At 33.8% G+C, this 21639-nt stretch overlaps 1 protein-coding gene across 3 annotated transcripts in view; it reads right to left on the reverse strand.

Annotated features, from left to right (window-relative positions):
- Positions 1-986: 986 nt before the first annotated feature.
- LOC135142613 (scavenger receptor class B member 1-like) overlaps positions 987-21639 on the reverse strand; it is an 88603-nt gene continuing 67950 nt past the window's right edge. For all 3 annotated transcript variants that reach the window (XM_064074352.1, XM_064074353.1, XM_064074354.1), the window contains exons 3-9: positions 13932-14187; positions 13742-13883; positions 13494-13694; positions 2024-2264; positions 1712-1977; positions 1532-1660; positions 987-1479 (exon numbers count right to left, since the gene is read on the reverse strand). In XM_064074352.1, coding sequence (XP_063930422.1) covers positions 1273-1479; positions 1532-1660; positions 1712-1977; positions 2024-2264; positions 13494-13694; positions 13742-13883; positions 13932-14187 — 1442 coding nt within the window. In that variant the 3' untranslated portion in view covers positions 987-1272. The remainder of the gene's footprint in view (positions 1480-1531; positions 1661-1711; positions 1978-2023; positions 2265-13493; positions 13695-13741; positions 13884-13931; positions 14188-21639) is intronic.

Below are 21639 nucleotides of genomic sequence, written 5' to 3' on the forward strand. Positions count from 1 at the left end.
AGCATAAGCCAAGGCCGGCCACACGTGTTTCTATTTCAGCGGCACTACTGGGCCCGAGGCTCGGCACCGAGTTACGCCGCCCCCACGCGTTATCGGAGAAATTCCGGACCGTCACCGTCTCTCCCCCGGAATTTCGTTGCATCTTCATTAAAACTCGACTTTTTATGCCAACAAACTATCAAGTGTTTATTAAATATTGCAATAGGGTAAATAAAATTCCTTAAATTTCTCTATCACGGCTTGAATTGGAACTTGAAGAACTGGAAGATTCTATTCTGTGACAACCTTCCATTAAGGGCTTGAATATTTGCTTTTAGTGTAGACTCATGGATAACAATGTTGGCGTAACGACTACTCAATTAGGTGAATTTGTACCCCATACTGCGTATTTTCCTTTTTTTGTGTCTAAAAGAAATAGATGCAAAAAATTTGAAAGATGTTTGTCAAAGCGGAAAACAATATACCGCTATAGGAAATTTCTATACTTATCTAAATATCACAGCTGATGAATTATGGTTATTTTATACAGAGGAAACAAAAAGATTAATTACATTAATTTTATGACTAAAAACACAGAACGGTCCAATTCTAGTGATCTAGTTGACATGGTAAAGTCTGATTTGACTTGAGATAATGTGACTTAACCCGACCTGAACTGATATGCCCCGAATCGACTTGTTGGAGTTTGACCTTCCCTGATCTGTTCTAACCTGAAATGACCTGATAAATGATTTGACTTGATCTTATTTGACTTGAGCTCATGATTTCATTATTGTCATCAGTTTTCTTAATTGTTTTGACCCTTTTTTGCTTTCGTTATAATTTAACTACATCTACTTGATTATTAAAAGTCGATCGATAAAACTATTATACGTTTCTACACACTTTTGAAAGTTTAGAAATATTTAAGAAACAGAGACATAGTTTTAAAGTAGGGTTAAGTTCGTTTGTGTGGCTTTTTCAACTCTGAAAAATAAAACACTCCATTCGATATAAATACATGTCATATTTTATTGTACAAAATTAAACTAGAAATGGACTATCGCTGCAGGCGCACCAACCGCTCCGTTGCTGCCAACCTCGCCTAACAAAAAGTATCACATTTAATGAGAAACTTTGGTCTATAATTAAATTTAAACCTACAACAACTACAATGAACAATGTGAAAAATTTCCCGTTAGAAAATGACACTTCTTATAAAATAATTGAGCAATACTAGAATACTGCGTGATCATCGTTAAACTACGGATTGTTGATGCAATGTCACCTAAACTACGGTTTACTGATGAACAGTTCTTTCTCAAACACTAGAGTCTTATTATCGAGCAGCTGCTGCTTTCTCTTGTGTTTAATATAAAGGTAAATGAAGATCGCACTTCCGACTAGTAGAGACGACGTGAGAATCGTCTGGAAAATTGGGAGGACGTTGACTTGGAAGTAGACCAAGCTGACTATGTACCAAGGTAGCCCCATTTGTTTCTGCAATCATTCATTACAAAAAACACTGACGTCAACCAGTCAGGTGACTCACATATTCAATCCAAAACATTGGAATGACGGTGTCGCTGAAAGGCGTCACAAGCTCGTTGAATCCGGTTAATTTTTTCACGACTAGATTACTCTGAGAGCGTGCGTTGGACTCCAGTGGCACTCCCGTAGTCTAAAACCGCCAGAGTTAAATAACAGAACTCACACAATCATATATACTCACAGGTTCAACGATTAAATAGGACTCGTGTAAGGTGTGGTTCGGCTTCATACCAGTCACCAAAGAGTGTATGGACTCGCTTCCGTACAGAAAATGAGGAAAACTTGTAGCTAAGGGAAACCCATAGTGACATTTGGAAATGTCCGATAGCCCGTCGATGAGCGCCGGCGTTCCTTGGTAGCAGTCGGCCTTCCTCGGTTTGGTTCGGTTAAAGATGGAGTCGATGAGATCAAACCGAAACGCATTCAGGCCGTATTTGAATTCGTTTCCTGGAAGTTTTTACTGAGTCATTTTTTTCGTCAGGTTGGTACTTACTCTTAAATCGGAGAACAGCCATCTTGCAGAAAGTTTTTCTCCAATATTTAATGGTCGTGTTCTTCGTGATGAACTGCGGGTAAGCAACGCCCTCGGACGACCCTGAGACTCTATCCGCACAAGTGTTCCCGTAGTTGGGAATATCTGAAGAGCCGTCGTACTTATCGATAAGGAAAAATTTTTTGTCACCGTGCTTTGTCCCCACGTAGACTGTCACTGTATTGGTGAAGTTTGAGTAAATCTGCAAATTATTATTGTTATGATTATTATTATCGATAAGGCCTTTCCATGGGCTTATCGCCCATTTACGGTAAGATATTTTTTTTTAAGAAGAGATTTAGTTCATTAGTAAATATAATTGATCACAATGACAACTGAGCAATTCCATAAACTATCTTACATCAAGTTGTTCAACGACATCATTTATATAAATATTAACGAGCAGGGGGCCCAACACAGAACTCTGGTGCGCCCGAGGAAATATATCTTTTATTCAGGTACGATGTAAAAAGGTTAATTAAGGCGAACATTTGTAACTTGTGCAATAAGAGTTTCTGATTGATGCGATCAAACTCCTTAGAAAAGTGAGTGTCTTACAATTAACCCGATTACGAACACCCAAACAATCTATAATAAATTGAGTTTTTAAAAACGAATTAGTGATTGTAGACTTTCGTTTAGCAAAACGATGTTGAATTGGAGCGTAAGCTAGGGAAGTATAGTAATCGAGTCCATCGGATAAATGGCCACTTTTATGTTTTGTTCGATCGTGGTTTAGTTAATAATTTTAGTCCTCTGTTTTGAGGAATTCATTTAAATCAAACTAATTTCTACGTGACATTCTGTCGATGTATAAACATAAATAAACGCTTAAGCGTCAGATTGCTATTAGCTAGTGCTGAAGGAGATTTTATACCGTTAGTTATGTGCTTTAAATATATTTTACATTGTCCGTACAGCGCAGGGGCTGCGGTGGTGTTACTTACGCCGCTGGTTTTTACTTTATCAGAAAACGAAAATCCTAAAATCAAATTTCATACTTTTTTTAAAGAACTGGATTTGTCAGATTATACTTATAGCCTTCGACCAATTTTTTGTTGATCAAATTAAGTACCTCATTTTCTAGAAAAAGTGAGAATACCCATGTATTTCAAATATATTTCCCCATATTTTCCCAATTTTCAAATCTCCCGCAAACAATTGCAACAATTTAGGACGTTATTCTTTGGGTGATTTTAAATGTTTTTGATCTTAGAAGTCTCTTTAGAGATTACGTGTTAAATAAAAATCGATACAGACGCGAGCCAGACAGACAGACAGACAGAAACGGGAAGTCACTTTTTCGTACTCAGGGGGTCACGAAACGTCGAGAAAACATGTATGTTGCTCAACATAATTAATAATCAAGTTATCCTTGTAACTGAATCCGTACGTCTTCTCTGAAATGATATATTTAAGGCTTGTCATAGAAAAGTTTATTGTAACAAAATTAATTTTAACTAACGATAATTTTGTAAACCTAATATTTGAAATAGGCACCCAAACATGCAAAACTCAGAACTAAGAAGTGATTGGGCTGAAATTAGTCAACGACGGATAATGGGGTGAAAGCAATCATGACAATAATAATCATGTGATCCTCTTCAAGGTCACCTAAGCGCTGCCTAGTATCAGCAAGAAATTTTTACAGATTTTATACCACAACGACGATAAAATGAAGAACAAGACGGGGATACAGCGCAATCGGCTAGAACTACAACAGCAATGTCCCGGGATTTTTTTGATAACTGGATTATTAGTCGAAATACAAAAAATTATAGATTATCTATATATTTAGGTAAGAGTAATAAGTTTAACTTTTTCCTATAGTCTTTTATAAACAAGCAATAGCCCCACCCACCCATCCGCTCTTCATTCCTGTGATTATTCATACAGTCATTTACCAAAATCAATCTTGTTGCCCTTTATTTCCTTAGAGGATATGTCATTTTCCAAAGTCAGTCTTGTCTTGTCAAGTAGAAGCCCCGCCCATCCGCCCTCTATTTTCTTAGAAGGTATGTCATCTGCTACAATCAGTCTTAGCGAAGACTAGCCCCGCCCACCCGCTCTGTTCTCATTCTAACGATTTTATATCTGTTCAGTATGAGTTCCAGCTTTCATTCGAACTAAATAAAATGAATCATTGAAATGGCGGCAGGGTGGGTGGGCGGGGCCAAGTTTAACTTTTTCCTACAGAGTCTTTTATAAACAAGCAATAGCCCCGCCCATGCATCCCGTCTTCATTCCTGTGATTACTCTTACAGTCATTTACCAAAATCAATTTTGTTTTGACAAATACCAGCTCCGCCCACCCGCCCTTTATTTCCTTAGAAGATATGTTATTTACCAAAATCAGTCTTATCTTATGAAGTAGTAGCCTCACCCACCCGCCCTCTACTTTCTTACAGGGTATGTCATTTGGCACAATCAGTCTTATCTTAGCAAGTACTAGCCCCGCCCACCCGCTGTGTTCTCATTCTAACGATTTTATATCTGTTCAGTATGAGTTCCACCTTTCATTCGGACTGAATAAAATGGATCATTGAAATGGCAGCAGGGTGGGAGGGCGGGGCTAAGTTTAACTTTTTCCTACAGACTCTTTTATAAACAAGCAATAGCCCCGCCCACCACCCTTCTTCATTCCTGTGATTACTCTTACAGTCGTTTACCAAAATCAATCTTGTTTTAACAAGTACCAGTTTCGCCCAACCGCCCTTTATTTTCTTATAGGATAATGTCATTTACCAAAATCAGTTTTATATTATCAAGTAGTAGCCCCGCCCACCCGCCCTCTATTTTCTTAGAAGGTATGTTATCTGCTACAATCAGTCTTAGCGAAGACTAGCCCCGCCCACCCGCTCTGTTCTCATTCTAACGATTTTATATCTGTTCAGTATGAGTTCCAGCTTTCATTCGAACTAAATAAAATGAAACATTGAAATGGCGGCAGGGTGGGTGGGCGGGGCTAAGTTTAACTTTTTCCTACAGAATCTTTTATAAACAAGCAATAGCCCCGCCCACCCATCCGTTCTTCATTCCTGTGATTATTCAAACAGTCATTTACCAAAATCAATCTTGTTTTAACAAATACCAGCTCCGCCCACCCGCCCTTTATTTCCTTAGAGGATATGTCATTTTCCAAAATCAGTCTTATCTTGTCAAGTAGTAGCCCCGCCCACCCGCCCTCTATTTTCTTAGAAGGTATGTCATCTGCTACAATCAGTCTTAGCGAAGACTAGCCCCGCCCACCCGCTCTGTTCTCATTCTAACGATTTTATATCTGTTCAGTATGAGTTCCAGCTTTCATTGGAACTAAATAAAATGAAGCATTGAAATGGGGGCAGGGTGGGTGGGCGGGGCTAAGTTTAACTTTTTACTACAGAGTCTTTCATAAACAAGCAATAGCCCCGCCCACCCATCCCGTCTTCATTCCTGTGATTACTCTTAGAACAGTATTTATCGAACACCTATCAACAGGTTAGAAGAATTAAGGTTGATACTAATACAGGGTGCCGCATCCAAGTCTGGATATAGGGAATTAACATGGGAATTGGTTTTTATTTTATAATATCTCCCCAGATCACTTTAAAGCTATTATTGAGTGATACCTTTGTGGAGGTCGAAGAGGGCTATCGGCCAGTATTTTTTTCAAATCGTTGCATCGCGCTCATTCACTGTAAAAAGGTTTTAAAAATCGTATTTTGAAATTCGCGCCCGATCCGATTTGTCGCGAAATGTTCCGTCGCACTGTCGAAGTTCGGCGATCGCGTGTTTGAATTAATCGTGCAAAATCCAAATGTCAAACTGAAATTAGAAATTATTCTCAGAAATCAACGAACTCAAGCTGAATTATTTTATCCAGTGTGATGATTATTGTAAGTCAATTTAAACGGAATAAATGCACAAACTGAACAAAATATTTTATTAGGTTATGCTATGTTCTACTGCGATTAGATGAAAAAGCGAGGGTCTGCTTGTTCTTCAACGGTTAATTTAATTAGTAGGTAATTTGGGTAAGTTTCACACTTTTTTTTCGAATCACTAAAGATTGGAAGTCAATTGATTTTACATTCGTTAAGCAGGGATGGAATTTTGCCACCTGGAAGCATGTTCGTTACAAGAAATTTTTGAGAGAGAAATGTAGAACATTGATTCATCAACATTTTAAAGTATTTTTCTCTATTACGAATGTGTTTTGGGATTCAGAAACTTTTGTATTACTGTTTTATTTGTTTATTTTGTTAACAACAACAAAAATAAAAATAATATTTCACAAAACAAAGTTACATTTATTTTGAAAGGTGATAAAAAGTAAATAAAATCAGGTGGGCACAACGTTTTCTAGGGATCTTAAAGAGATGGGATAGAAGAGTTTCAAAAAGCATCATGACAAAAAATTGAAGCCTGAGGACTACTTCTCACGTATGGAGTTTTACGAAGAAACGCTTGAGAGAATCTAGGCTGATGGAGAGTTTTTCAGGAACATTTGTTTTACTGACGAATATTCATTAGGTCTTAAGGGAAGTTATAATCGTCAGAACGATCAAATTTAAGCATTACACAACTCTCACGTGGTCCATGAGTATCGTTATCAATGACGTACAACTGTCAGTGTATGACTGGGGCTTCTAGGACATCATGTCATTGCACTTTTTTTCATCGAATCCGGAATGAATGCTCAGAAGTAGGACAATATGCTAGCTCAACAAATACTTCCTGAGACTCGAAGGGTGCGGCATCTGCAGCAGGTCTTTTACATCCAGGACCAAATCTCCAGCCATAGAGCTCTCGTAAATGTTGTCTATTTGAACCAGTATTTTCCCGCAATGTTAGAATTCGCCGGATCTAAATTTTTTCTTTGGAGATTTCTTCACGACCATCTGTATTCAAACAATACCTGCTATACAAACAGAGAACGCTGAAACAAGCAGTCCAGCAATATTGTCTTCAGATTGCAACTCAAATACTGATCGACACGCGTAGGAGTTTTGAAGATCGGCTTACTTACTGTACAGCTGCTGAGAGCAGTCTTTTTGAGCAATTCTTGAAAATAGTGCAATACTTCTCCAGATTCGTACAATATTTCATTACTTCATTCATCAACAATTGTTAAGTTTTGTTATTTGTAGTGCTTCATTAAAAGGTTCTCTTCAAAAGCGCCAGCTGTTTTGATGGTAAATCTTATCATCACACAATAAGAAAAGCGGTCCCTCGTATTTTCATCTAATCGCAGTAGAACATGACATTTTAATGAGATTTTAGTAATAAAGACTCGACCAGCACCAGCAGCATAACCTAATAAAATATTTTGTGCAGTTTGTGCATCTATTCCGTTTAAATGGACCTACAATAATCGTCATATTGGATAAAATAATTCAATTTGAGTCGTTCAGTGATTAACTGAGTGAGGCAGCGCGAGTACATTCCTAGCTTGAGGGCTCCCGGTACATGTCAAAATGCTGCCGATGGGGTTTTGAGGAAGACCAGCTGCTCGAAGTCTTCATCTCGGGCTTTTTGGATACGGTCTGATTGTAGTTTCGAGATGGCTCGTTTAACGGGGTCGCGCACTATGACGAATGAATGGATCAATTTGTGCATTTATTCCGTTTAATTTGTCCTACAATAATCCACACTGGATAAAATAATCCAGTTTGAGTTGTTCGTTGATTTCTGAGAAAAATTTCTAATTTCATTTTGACATTTGGATTTTGCATGGCTATTTCAAACACGCGATCGCCGAACTTCGACAGTGCTACGGAACATTTCGCGACAAATCGGATCGGGCGCGAATTTCAAAATACGGTTTTTAAAACCTTTTTACAGTGAATGAGCGCGATGCAACGATTTGAAAAAAATACTGGCCGATAGCCCTCTTCGATCTCCACAAAAGCATCACTCAATAATAGCTTTAAAGTGATCTGGGGAGATATCATAAAATAAAAACCAATTCCCATGTTAATTCCCTATATCCAGACTTGGATGCGGCACCCTGTAAGGTAACTGTACCAATCACTGACATCTTAAGCGTATGTTGAGATATTTCTGACATTAAAAAAATTATTGAATTTTGGGAATTAGATATTTCTCTAAAATAAATACATACTATTAATAGTTATGCTTTTAAGTTTCTATAAAAAAATATTACGACTGTTGTGAAAGTATATTTTGATTTAGAAAAAATAAAAAAGCCGGAGAACACATTTGTACCAATTATTGACAGCTCAAAAAGACGCATGTCCCAATTACTGACTGATGATTGTCCCAGTCATTGATATTCTACAGGTAGAAATACAATCAAAAATCAAATAATATAAAATCTACGTTTTATTGACACATTTCACAAATGAATTGATGCATGTCCTCTGCTCCCGCACATTCTTCGTGAGCCCATTGTTTACATATTTAACACATAATCCATGTTTCGCCTCCCCTTTGTCCATACAATTCATCACAATATACACAAAAGTATTCTTTGGTTTCGTGCTGCGATTTTTGAATTCTTGCCACCTCAGTTTTTTGTTTTGAAACGGGTGTTTTTTTTGAAGTAACTTTAAGGATTTTCTTCTCTTGTCTTTTTCTTTTTCTCTCTTCTTTATCTTTGATCAACATTTCTTTTTCTTCATCTTTTTTTCTGTGGTATCGCTTTTTCTTGAAAATAATTTTGAATTTCAGAAAACCATTGCCTTAGGTTTTCTTCTGTTACTAAAGAACGTGCCTTGCTCAAATTTTGCGAAACTCTTTGTGCCAGTTCAGGATGCCTTTTCAAAAATGACTCATACCAATGACGACCGGGCCTAGAGTCTGTGAAATTATTAGACCTTTTTAGCTGTTTAACTAAAATTTGTACGCTGTCCAGCAATTGGTTTTTGGTCACTGGAAATCCAGCGTCGACAGATTTAAAAATCCAGTCAACGAGAAGTGCCTCTTCGTGTTTTGAAAGAACTGTTTCGGGGCCAATTTTTCTTTCCACTGGATATTTGCCAGTATGCTTATAAAGAAGAGTTGTACGAGGTACATTAAACATTTTGCTGGCCCTAAAAACAGGAATTCCATTTTTCACTGCCTCTAAAGCCTTTTCCACATCATTTTCGCTATATTGAAGCCGTTTTGCCATGATTTATACTGAAGGAAGAAAACGCATGTATTACTGACAGTCTTAGGTACCTATTATTGTCAGTGCTATTCTACACATGTGTTCTCAAAAACTATATAGAAAATTCACTGTCAGTATTTGGTACAAACATTTGGTCCATTACTTTGTTTTTAATTTTCATAATCATATTGGTAACATACTGTAGAATTTATAAAAAAAAACACTTAAAAAAAAATATATTATGACCCAAATACTGACATTTTTGTCAGTAACCAGGCATATGTGTAAAATAAATGTACCAATCACTGACACTACCAATTTCATTGAAAATTTAATTTCTAGTTTCATTTTATTGCAAAAATAGTAAATATTTAAAACAATGTTACTTACCAAATCACTCAAAAAGTCTCTACCATGTAAAACAACCGCGAAAAAAAAAACTTTTAAATGCCGCGGGTCTTACAGATGTAGTAAGGAATATTCAAGCATTTGAGAGCAACCAACAGCTTGTTAAGAAAATTGTCTGTCGATAATACAGTTTTTTCAGCAGAAATCTGTAATTATGTAGAAACTTGTAAGAAGATTTAGGGAAGATATATGTATTTTTAAAACGCCATCTAGACCTAAGATGTGATTATATTCGGAAAATTAAACTCATAACGCTCAGTCATTGGGTCACTGTCAGTGATTGGTACAGTTACCTTATAAGAAATTAACGACATTAACAATAATGCAGAGATGTTGAGATATGTGGTCGATGAAGTTACACGAAGGGCTCATTTATGCTTATAATAAAATGGGGAACATTTTCAGTAGTTAATAGGATTTAGTAATGTAAGTTCACATTTATTTTATTAAAAATCAGTGACTGCCATTTTTACATTTGTCATTGTTTTGACATTTACCATTTAATCACCGACATAGGTCCTAAATCCTTTCCAAGGATGACTCGACTACAAATTATCATCGAGTGTTCACTTGAAAAAGTCATCAATTTGGCCTTGATTTTTTCTAAACATTGTGAAATTTAATTGATGACAACTGATAGCACGGAATGGGACCACTTAACCTCACTTTTGTCTGTAATAAAATTAACGCTTTTGAAAAAGTCTGTCGAGTTTGTCCCAAACTGCATAACCTGTAGTGAAATTACCACTTTGTTTAGTGTGTAATAATGTGCAATTAACACATCGCAAGATTTCGGAATTGCATTTTTTAAGATCATGAGAGCCAGAACAATTAGGACTATTTTAATATTTATTGCTTCATACAAAAGCCAATCATCACAACCGACGATTACGTAACCATTTTTAATGATGGTATCTTTTCGTAAAGGTACCATATTATCAATTATTTCCAGCACGGGTCATCAATAAAGAAAAGAGCTAGGTACCTTTTTCGATGGGTAACATAATCAGAAAGATTTTCGGCAGTAATTTCAATTTTAAATCACTTATAACCACTATACAGCAACTATGAGATTCTCTATATGGGGTGATTTTGTAAATTGTTCATAAACCGGGGTTAAAGAAAGAATGAATGCAGTTTGAAGTGGTGATTCGAGAAACCTCTAGATAGCTATTTCGCTAGATACCTATCTCTTGACATTCTGTGTGAAAGATGTTAACAAATATCGCGTCCTTGGGAAAACACAAGTACAAACTCTCAGCAAGAAGAAATTCTAGTTGAGCTCACAATGGAAATAAGTAGTGTCGAGGACGAAAAAAGTGAAGATGAGATACAGTCAAAAGCATTTGTGTTGGAGAACCTATTCTCTACCAAACTATTTTAAACAAAGAAACATTGGAAGGAAATAGCCTTCTGTGAACTCACTTAGAAAATTTAGCAAAAACTTAGGAGTAGAAATAATATACCAAGTGGCACGTTTTTGTATCAACCTTTAGAGGTATTGTTTTTCCAAAACGAACTTGGGGTTAGGAATAGACAATTTGTCGTTACGCAAGAGTTACTCATTTAGCTGGAAACAAGTTATTTTCAACGAAATCTATCTGTTTGGCAGTTGCAAGGCCAAAGGCCAAAAGACAGAATGATTGAGTTTGTGAAATAAAAAGTTATCTGGTTAAAAATGAAAGTCCCCATAAAGAGAAGATTAACCCAGTAGGGAGTTAAAATCTAAAGTGAGTTTAGCACAGAATTTGTTAGGAAACCATGATACGTCGTTTTAACGACTTTGAGATGTATGTTTCTGAACTGCAGTACAAAAATTACCACGGTGACTTGTTTCAAAGATTATTAGATTATTATGAATAAAGAGGTTCCCCAACTTTTATCCGCGGATAAAAAGTAAAGGTAAGCGAAGAAAAATATTGCTGCCTCGGTGGGAATCAAACCACACGTCACCCGCTTGTCGGGCAGGTATCTTGACCACTAGACGACGAGGCCGCTTATTTTTCTCCGCATACCAACGTGTTATTGTGCCGCCACAAAAGTTACCTTCCTTTTTGTACGATTGCAAATTGACAAATTTGACATTTCCAATGAGTGTATTTATTTACATTGGAGTGAAGTTATTCAAGTTACTTATATTCCAATCACGATCTTTCTGAATCAGGACTGGCTGTGGTGTAGTTTTTGTTGGATGAACTGTTTTAAAGACAACTTCGAGTCTTTGTTGCTGGATCTTCTACTCGTCATTGGGTACATGAAATTAATTTGAAAAGTAACCCAATCAAAATTATCAGTGACAGTTCAAGATTTACCATTTTGCTCCTTTTCCTAATCTGAGACGATTCTGCATGCTCTAAGTGTGTTTCGTCGCTCAGAATCATCAAAAAATGTTGAAATATAGTTCAGATTTAATAAAAATCGACAAAAATACTGTTTCTAGCTAAAATTTGATGGTTTCGTTGCTCTTTCCGAGCCCGTAGAGTGTCTGATTGGCTTAAAACTACAAGAAAACGCTTCAAAAGTGACGTTTCTGAAGAATTGTAACAATTTTCTTGTATCTACGAACGCCAGAATGCATAAAACTGACCCAAACGTCTCCTTTTCATAATCTGAGACGATTCTGCATGCTCTAAGTGTGTTTCGTCGTTCAGAATCATCAAAAAATGTTGAAATATAGTTCAGATTTAATAAAAATCGACAAAAATACTGTTTCTAGCTAAAATTTGATGTTTTCGTTGCTCTTTCCGAGCCCGTAGTGTGTCTGATTGGCTTAAAACTACAAGAAAACGCTTCAAAAGTGACGTTTCTGAAGAATTTTAACAATTTTCTTGTATCTACGAACGCCAGAATGCATAAAATTGACCCAAACGTCTCCTTTTCCTAATCTGAGACGATTCTGCATGCTTTAAGTGTGTTTGGTGGCTCAGAACCATCAAAAAACGTTGAAATATAGTTCAAATTCAATAAAAATCGACAAAAATACAGTTTCTAGCTAAAATTTGATGGTTTCGTTGCTCTTTCCGAGCCCGTTGGGTGTCTGATTGGCTTAAAACTACAAGAAAACGCTTCAAAAGTGACGTTTCTGAAGAATTTTAACAATTTTCTTGTATCTACGAACGCCAGAATGTCGGGCTGTTTTTCGACGCGTTCCAAAATTTGTTCTCCAGCTTGCAGTATTCTTTCGGTCTTATCACGGCCATGATTGTGAGTTTGAGGTTTTAAGGTACTATGATGCTGTACCACTGATATAAATGTTTGCGAACACAGAACCACGCGATTTTGAAAACGCTCGATCCACAATTCCCGGCCAACCTGGCGTTTCCATTAGCCACACCATAAAGCATTACCATGTGGACACACTTGGAAAAATTCACTATTGCCAAAGACGTTAACCGAACATACGACGGCAACTAACTAATACAAAACTTGCCCTTATCGTGTATTTACAAGTTGCTTATCAGTGCGCCGCTTTTTTGGGTCTTAATATTAGTCGCTCTGTGCCATTCATTGAATAGTAGTTATGGTAGGTCAAGAAACCAGTGGCGTGTTTAACAATTTATATTTCATTTCAAATAGTTTTTTCCAGACATTGCTACCACTTAGTCACCAAGGAACGTGAAATGTACACACTGCAATTAATCTTATTGTGAGTCATTCTCCATTTTTTATCATCCTGTATATTAGCAATCAATTGTACCTTTGATCCTAAACAGAGTAATAATATGTTAAATAAATTAACAAAGGATACAAAGTCATTAAAAGCACCAACAAGAAATCTAACTTTGACAACATTTGTCACAATTAATTCATAACCTCAGTTTAAAAGCCCCATTTACATTAAAAAAAACCTGATCGTTAATGGAAAAATGAGAATTTCTCTAGAAATAGTTTACATTGGTAGTACTGGACGCGTTACCAAAGCCAACTCACCCTCGACAAAACCCCCAAATTCTTCGTCGGCACCAAATACGGCGACACCTTATGTGCTGCCTCCATCAAAGGATCCGTGAAGTTCCACAAGAACTGGTTAATGGTCACTTTGACGAACTGCTGCGGTTTAACCGACCTCGTCAGCAGATTATAGGCCAACTTGACGAACAAGCTCTGGTCGGCCAAGTACGACGCTATCCCCTACAACCCCACATTAATTCCACACACTCACTATTGACTTGCCTCACCAAAAGAGCCCAGTTGGGCACTATAATGGTCGCGTTTAAGTCTATGTTGTTCATTTCGGGCAGGAAAATGGCCTTGCGCGTCGCCACGTATGTCATGGTGCCATTTTCGTTGAAGGTTACGTTGGTGTGTGTCAATTTTTCCCTAAAAAGTAGTCGTTAGTGTGGTCAGGGCTGAGTTTGACACACTCACATGAACACGAGAGGTCCGATTTCGGCTAGGTTGAGTTTGGTGTCGGTGTTGTTTAGGAACTCTTCGGAATTGGTTACGTTGAAGATGTAAGTCTTGAAGAGGACTTCATCGGGGGGGTTTTTCCACCACTCGTAGGCGGGCAGGCCCGGAGTCATCCGCAGGCGTTCGCGCATGAGGATGTAGAACGGGGTCCAGATGAGACTGGAGATGCCCCAGAGGCAGAGGAAGGCGGAAGTGACGATGAAGCAGATGGGGGCTGAAATTGGAGGTTTATTTAATAAAAGAAACAAAAATTCCGGCGATTTTATTAACTGGTATCTCAGTGTGTAGTAAAAGCTTGGTTTAACGACAAATTGTTTTTTTTTCGAATGACTAAAGAAATGTCACACAATTAAATTGAGAGGAACATGTTAAGTTTGTCAAGTTGTTTTCACCTTTCAGTGCCTTGTCAAAATTGTAAATTTCATGTTTAGAATAAGAGAATCAATTTTTTTATTGCACAATTTTATTTTTCGGATGTTTTTTCAATTGATAGTGAAATTGCCATTTGTTCGTGTCAGAGTATTTTTGTCATATTTTTAAAACTATGAGTCATCTAATATTATCTAAATTCTTTGGAAATATTAAACGAATACCTCGGTTTAAGAATTTTAATAGATTTTTTATGGACATTGTCACATAGTTTGTTTTTCTGACAAAAAATTGATATTTTCTAGATTTTTTGATAAATTTGAAGTATTGTAACGCAATGACAAAAAATTTTGTTATAGGTATACGAGAAATTTCTGTTTTCGAAAATTCTGAATTCTTGTGAGAATGCAATGGTGAAATCTTATATCAAAATCTTAATTTACTGAAATTCATTCTCGTTGACAAAATATGAAATCTGAAAATCTAAATTCATTTCGTTAACCGTTTAAATCACACATTAAAATCTTAACTTGCTGAAATTGATGTGATTGATAAAATTTCATAATTTGAAAATTTTGGTTGATTTTGTTGAAGGTAGATCCAAAAATTGTATTTGGTAAAATTTTAAATTACGCATCAAAATCCCAATTTGCCCAAAACATTCGTTGACAAAATTCCGAAGTCTGAAAATCTTTGTTGATTAAATGTTGAAAGTAAATCTAAAATTTGCATTTTAGAGAATTCTAAATTTTCATGGGAATGAAATGTGTAAACTACAGTTGAAAATTTTAACTTGCTGAAATTTTCGTTGACAAAATTCCGAAATCTGAAAATTTTTGTTGATTGTTCAAATTAAATCTAAAATTTGTGTATTAGGAAATTCTAGATTCTCATAAGAATTAAATGTTTAAAATCACATATCAAAATCCTAATTTGCTGAAATATTCGTTGGCAAAATCATGATTCTGAAAATCGTGGTTGAGTTTGTTAAATTAAATCACACGACCCTAAAATCTTAATTTGTTGAAATTTTTATTGGCAAAATTCCGAAACCTGAAAATCTTTGTTGATTAAATGTTGAAAGTAAATCGAAAATTTCAGTTTCAGAAAATTCTAAATTCTCATGAAAATTAAATGTTTAAATTACATCTGAAAATCTTAACTTGCCGAAATTGTCGTTGACAAAATTCCGAATTATGAAAATCTCTGTAGATTAGATGTTCATAGTAAATCTAAAATTTATGTTTAAGAAATTTTAAGTTCTCATAAAAACTAAATTTTTAAATTCATGTCAAACTCTTAACTTGTTGAAATCGTGATTGGTAAAATTTCATAATTTGAAAATTTTGGTTGCTTTTGTTCAAGGTAGGTGCAAAAATTCTATTTTCTAAAATTAACAACTAAACATTAAATCTCACGTATTAAAATCCCAATTTGCCAAAATATTCGTTGAAAAAATCCTGAATCTGAAAATCTTCGCTAATTTTGCTGATTTTTTTTTTAATTTACTGAAATTTTGTTGACAAAATCCCGACGTCTGAAAATCCTTGTTGATTAAATGTTGAAAGTACATCTAAAATTTCTGTTTTATAGAATTCTAAATTACTATAAGAATTAAAGGTTAAATGACATGTCAAAATCCGAATTTGCTGAAATATTCGGTGACAAAATCCTGAATCTGAAAATCATGATTGATTTTGTTGAATTTAAATGTTAAAATCTTGATTTGTTGAGATTTTTGTTGACAAAATTCCGAAACCTGAAAATCTTTATTCAATAAATGTTGAAAGTAAATAAAAAATTTTCGTTTCAGAAAATCCTAAATTGTCATGAGAATTAAATGTTTAAATTACATTTGAAAGTTTTAATTGCTGAAATGTTCCTTGACAAAATTCCGAAATCTGAAAATTTTTGTTAATTGTTCAGAGTAAATCTAAAATTTATGTTTTAGAGAATTATAAATTTTTCTTGAGAATTAAATGTTTAAATTACATTTGAAAGTTTTAGCTTGCTGAAATTTTCCTTGACAAAATTCCGAAATCTGAAAATTTTTGTTAATTATTGTTCAAAGTAAATCTAAAATTACCGTTTTAGGAAATCCTAAATTCTCATGAGAATTAAATTTTTAAATTACATTTGTAAGTTTTAACTTACTGAAATTTTTGTAGACGAAATTCCGAAATCTGAAAATCTTTGTTGATTGTTCAAAATAAATCTAAAATTTGTGTATTAGGAAATTCAAAATTCTCATATGAATTAAATGTTTAAATCACATATCAAAATCTCAATTTTCTGAAATATTCGTTGACAAAATCCTGAATCTGAAACTCTTAATTGATTTTGTTGAATTTAAATCACGAAAACTTGATTTACTAAAATTTGAAATTTTTGTTGGCAAAATTCCGAAATCTGAAAATCTTTGTTGATTAAATCTTGACATGAATCTAACATTTCTGTATTAAAAAATTCTAAATTCTCATTAAAATTTGAAATGTTTAATTCACATGTCAAAATCGTAACTTACTGAAATTCTAGTTGATAAAATTTTATTATTTGAAAATCTTGGTTGATTTCGTGAAGGTAAATCCAAAAATTTCGTTTCAGAAAATCTCATGGGAATTAAATGTTTAAATTACATCTGAAAATCTTAACTCGCTGAAATTTCCGTTGACAAAATTCCGAAATATGAAAATCTTCGTTGATTGTTCAAAGTAAATCTAAAATTTGTGTATTTGAAATTCAAAATTCTCATATGCATTAAATGTTTAAATCACATATCAAAGTCTCAATTTGCTGAAATATTCGTTGACAAAATCCTGAATCTGAAACTCTTAATTGATTTTGTTGAATTTAAATCACGAAAACTTGGTTTACTGAAATTTGAAATTTTTGTTGACAAAATTCCGAAATCTGAAAATCTTTGTTGATTAAATGTTGAAAGTGAATATAAAATTTCTGTATTAAAAAATTCTAAATTCTCATTAAAATTTGAAATGTTTAATTCACATATCAAAATCTTAACTTACTGAAATTATAGTTGATAAAATTTTATTACTTGAAAATCTTGGTTGATTTCGTGAAGGTAAATCAAAAAATTCCGTTTTAGAAAATCTCATGGGAATTAAATGTTTAAATTACATCTGAAAATCTTAACTCGCTGAAATTTCCGTTGACAAAATTCCGAAATATGAAAATCTTCGTTGATTGTTCAAAGTAAATCTAAAATTTGTGTATTAGGAAATTCTAAATTCTTAACTTGCTGAAATTCTGATAGATACAATTTCATAGTTTGAAAATTTTGGTTGATTCTTTGAAGGTAAATCCAAAAATTCTATTTTTCAAAATTCTAAATTCTCGTGAGAACTAAATACATATTAAATCACATATCAATATTCCAATTTGCCGAAAATTTGTTGAAAAAACCCTGAATCTGAAAATCTTCGTTGATTTTGTGAATTTAAGTCACACCTTAAAATCTTAATTTACTGAAATTTTTGTAGACGAAATTCCAAAATCTGAAAACCTTTGTTGATACTTCAAAGTAAATCTGAAATTTCTGTTTTAGAAAATTCTAAACTCTTATAAGAATTAATTGTTTATTTCACATATCAAAATCCCAATTTGCTAAAATATTCGTTGACAAAATCCTGAATTTGAAAATTGTGGTTGATTTTGTTAAATTTAAATCTCTTAAAATCCTGACTTGTTGAAATTTTTATTGACAAAATTCTGAAGCTTGAAAATTCTTAGTTATTAAATGTTGAAAGTAAATATGAAATTTCCGTTTCAGAAAATTGTAAATTCTCAGGAGAATTAAATGTTTAAATTACATTTGAAAGTTGTAACTTGCCGAATTTTTCGTTGACGAAATTCCGAAATCTAAAAATCTTTGTTGAATAAATTGAAAGTAGATCTAAAATTTTTGTTTCCGATAATCTAAATTCTTGTGACAACTAAAGATCTCAATAAAAAAATCTTAACTGATTTTGCTGAATTTAATTCACGCTTAAAAAACTTGATTTGCTGAAATTTCTGTTTACACAGTTCTGAAATATGAAATCTTTGTTATTTAATAGTCAATCTAATATTTCTGTTTTAAAAAATCTTGGTTGATTTCGTGAAGGTAAATCGAAACAGTCCGTTTTCAAAAATTCTAAATTCTCGTGAGATAAAAATCTTGAAACTGAAAATCTTAGGTGATTTTGATGAAGGTAAATTTGAGATTTCTATTTTAGAAAATTCTAAACCCTCATAAGCATTAAATACTTAAGCAAAATCTTAATTTTGAGAAATTCCCTTGACAAAATTTTTAAATCTGAAAAAGATGAATGTCAAATTTGTTTTTCAAAAATTATAAATTCTCATTGAAACTAAATGTTTAGATAATATTTTAACTCTTGACTTGGTGAAGTTCTTTTTGAAAATATTTTATAATTTGAAAATTTGATGCAATTCTTATTAACAAAATTCTGAAGTCTGAAAAATCATAGTTGATTTTATTGAATTTAAATATAAAATTTCTGTTTTCAACAATTCTAAATTCTCATGAGAAACAAATGTTTAATTCACATATCAAAACAGTAACTTGCTGAAATTCGTATCTACAAAATTTTATAATTTGAAAAATTTGGTTTACTTCCTTGAACATAATTCCAAAAATTCGGTTTCCGAAAATTTAAAATTCTTATGAGAACTAAATACCGAATTACATATCAAAACCCCACTTTGTTTAAATATTCGTTTCTGTTTTCGAAAATTTTAATTTTTCGTAAAAGCTTAAATTCCGTCAAAAAAAATTCTCGCTAACAAAATTCTGGAATCTAAAAAATCATAGTTGATTTTATTGAATAGAATTCTGAAATTTCTGTTTTCAACGATTATTCTAAATTCTCATGAAAGCTAAATTTTTAACACACAAATACTGTATAATATTTGTTTAGTAACTTTTTGGGACACCTGTTAAAACACAAATTTGAAGCGAAATTTACTGATAAAAATTTTGAAATGACGTCATTAAGTTTTTGGAAAAGGTGATAAGTGAATTCTAATTACGGATTTATTATGTTTGTGGCAACCCTAAAGCGTGTACAAGATTTTAGAGCAATGAGTTTCTTGGTACAAAAATCAAATAGTGAGGTGCTATTCAACACAAAAGGGACATCCTGTATATTTTTACAATGCATGCATGAATAATACAAATTAATGGTATTTAAAATGAAAAACTTTAGCTAACTCCATTGCCGTATTCTAGTACAGTTTTAAATAAGCTATGTACACACTCTGGTGCAAATTACTCCCACCCTGTCAATAAGATTTTTTGTCTATATTAACAAAATGACAATATGTATTTTGCGACACATTATTTAAATCAGGTATAGAAATGTTGAAATACCGAGAAGAATGCATATGGAATCAGACATTTACCAAAAACGACCATATTGCGACACAGAATGTCAACACCTCGCCATTCTCTGCGCGAGAAGTATATATTTTTGTAAAAAAATATTGAAAATTTTCTTTGACATGAAATAAAAAAAATTGAAGGTTGTTAGCACCATAACAATGTCAATTCCTTTGTTTATCTATATCTTGAATAATGAGGGAGATATTGGTTATTAAATAAAATCTGTGAAATGCGTATGCAGAATATTGCATTCGTCAGTCCTTTAACATTATTTATAAATAGGTTTACACATACTATTCATAAGAATATTAAATACTTCCTGCTTGATTTATTAGTAATTGGCGTGCATTTATTACCACAGTTAAGTAATTTAAATGTTACAAATATAATCTTAGACATGTCTAGAAAAATAGTATGTATGAACTTTTAATTTTGGAGAGAAAATGTCGTTTTTTTTTTTAATATTCATTGACCTTATAGTGGACTGGACATATAATTTGCAACATACATGAACTTTAGACAATAACAAACACTCTTTGAAATTTACATTTTTGTGTTTTGTGTATTTCTCAACATGTTTCACGCTGCACGATTAATTGGCTTTTCCTACACAGTACACACACTGACGTAAAATAATCGAGACATTTGCACCAAAACTCGAAAACATACACTACTTTTTATAGATATTTCTTATTATACACAATGTGTCAAAAGCCATTTACACTTGCACAAATTAAATATTTCCAAAGCCGCCTCCGCCTAATTTTTTTCCACGTCTTAATCCTCCAATTAATAGTTACACAAACGCCGACAACTCTTCCACGCTGTCGTAACTGGAACGACGAACTTTCACGAGTGCGTCGGATCAAGTTCACGGCCAACACTTTTGCATAACACTGTGCATCGACCTTGAGCACTTTCGCCCGAGTCCCGTTGATCCGGCGCTTTTTCTTTCGTTTGTCATCCGTTGACAGTTACGTCGGCCTTGTTTTTTCTCGGTGGCGAGAGGGGCCGATGGTCCTTAGCGAACAATCGGCCGTTTCCGCCAAGGCGCTTTTTTACCCACATGAATTATTTATTTTGGTCATTAGACGTAATTATTGTTGCGATTTTTTTATAACATTATTATTTATTATTAACAATGTGAGTCCATCGCTGCGTTAAGTAGAAGCGTGTCGCAACTGAATGCAAATTAGTACTTGTAAGTACGAAACCATGTCAATAACGACGCATTTCCTAATATTTTCTAATAAATTAATTATTGTGTGAGGTTTTTTTAAACTAATTATTTAATAGAACTGAAAGTTAATTAACGATTTTGTTAATCATGGGAGGTTTTGATTAATGTTGGCGGCGGAGGTTTCAAAAGGGTGAATAGTTGTTTTTATATAGGTATTTATTAGGTTATCGAATTGTTTTTTTTTTCAAATGACGACAAATCAACCTAAATTTAATTGGTTCGAGGCTAAATGGTTACTATTAATTCATTAGTTGATGATTGCTGCTTTTGATAATGATTCATTGATTCGAGTTTGTTTTTATTTTGTTGTGTCACAGTTGCCAATAATTATGTTTTAAATTCAAACAAAAACGCTTTTAATCTACATATACGTAATCAATTCATTATAATATTTATGATATGAAAAAATATACACCGGACGCTGCTTTTACGTGACTGAAACTTACAATACATAATATAACAAGAACATTTTTTTGTGTAACACGTATTGCTACTGAGAAACCACAGCAGAAAATAGTTTATACCACAAATACAAAACCACTACCATTTGTTGTTCGAGATATTTTTATTGTTTTTATTTAAAAACAGTCGGTGGGAACTAGAAAGTTATGCAAGGTCAGTGCTTTCAAACACTGTACTTTTATCATTTGTAG

The sequence above is a fragment of the Zophobas morio genome, unplaced genomic scaffold, assembly GCF_036711695.1.
Source record: "Zophobas morio isolate AGI-343-1 ecotype UQ-CSIRO unplaced genomic scaffold, CSIRO_AGI_Zmor_V1 ptg000049l, whole genome shotgun sequence".
Classification (NCBI taxonomy): Eukaryota; Metazoa; Arthropoda; class Insecta; order Coleoptera; family Tenebrionidae; genus Zophobas; species Zophobas morio.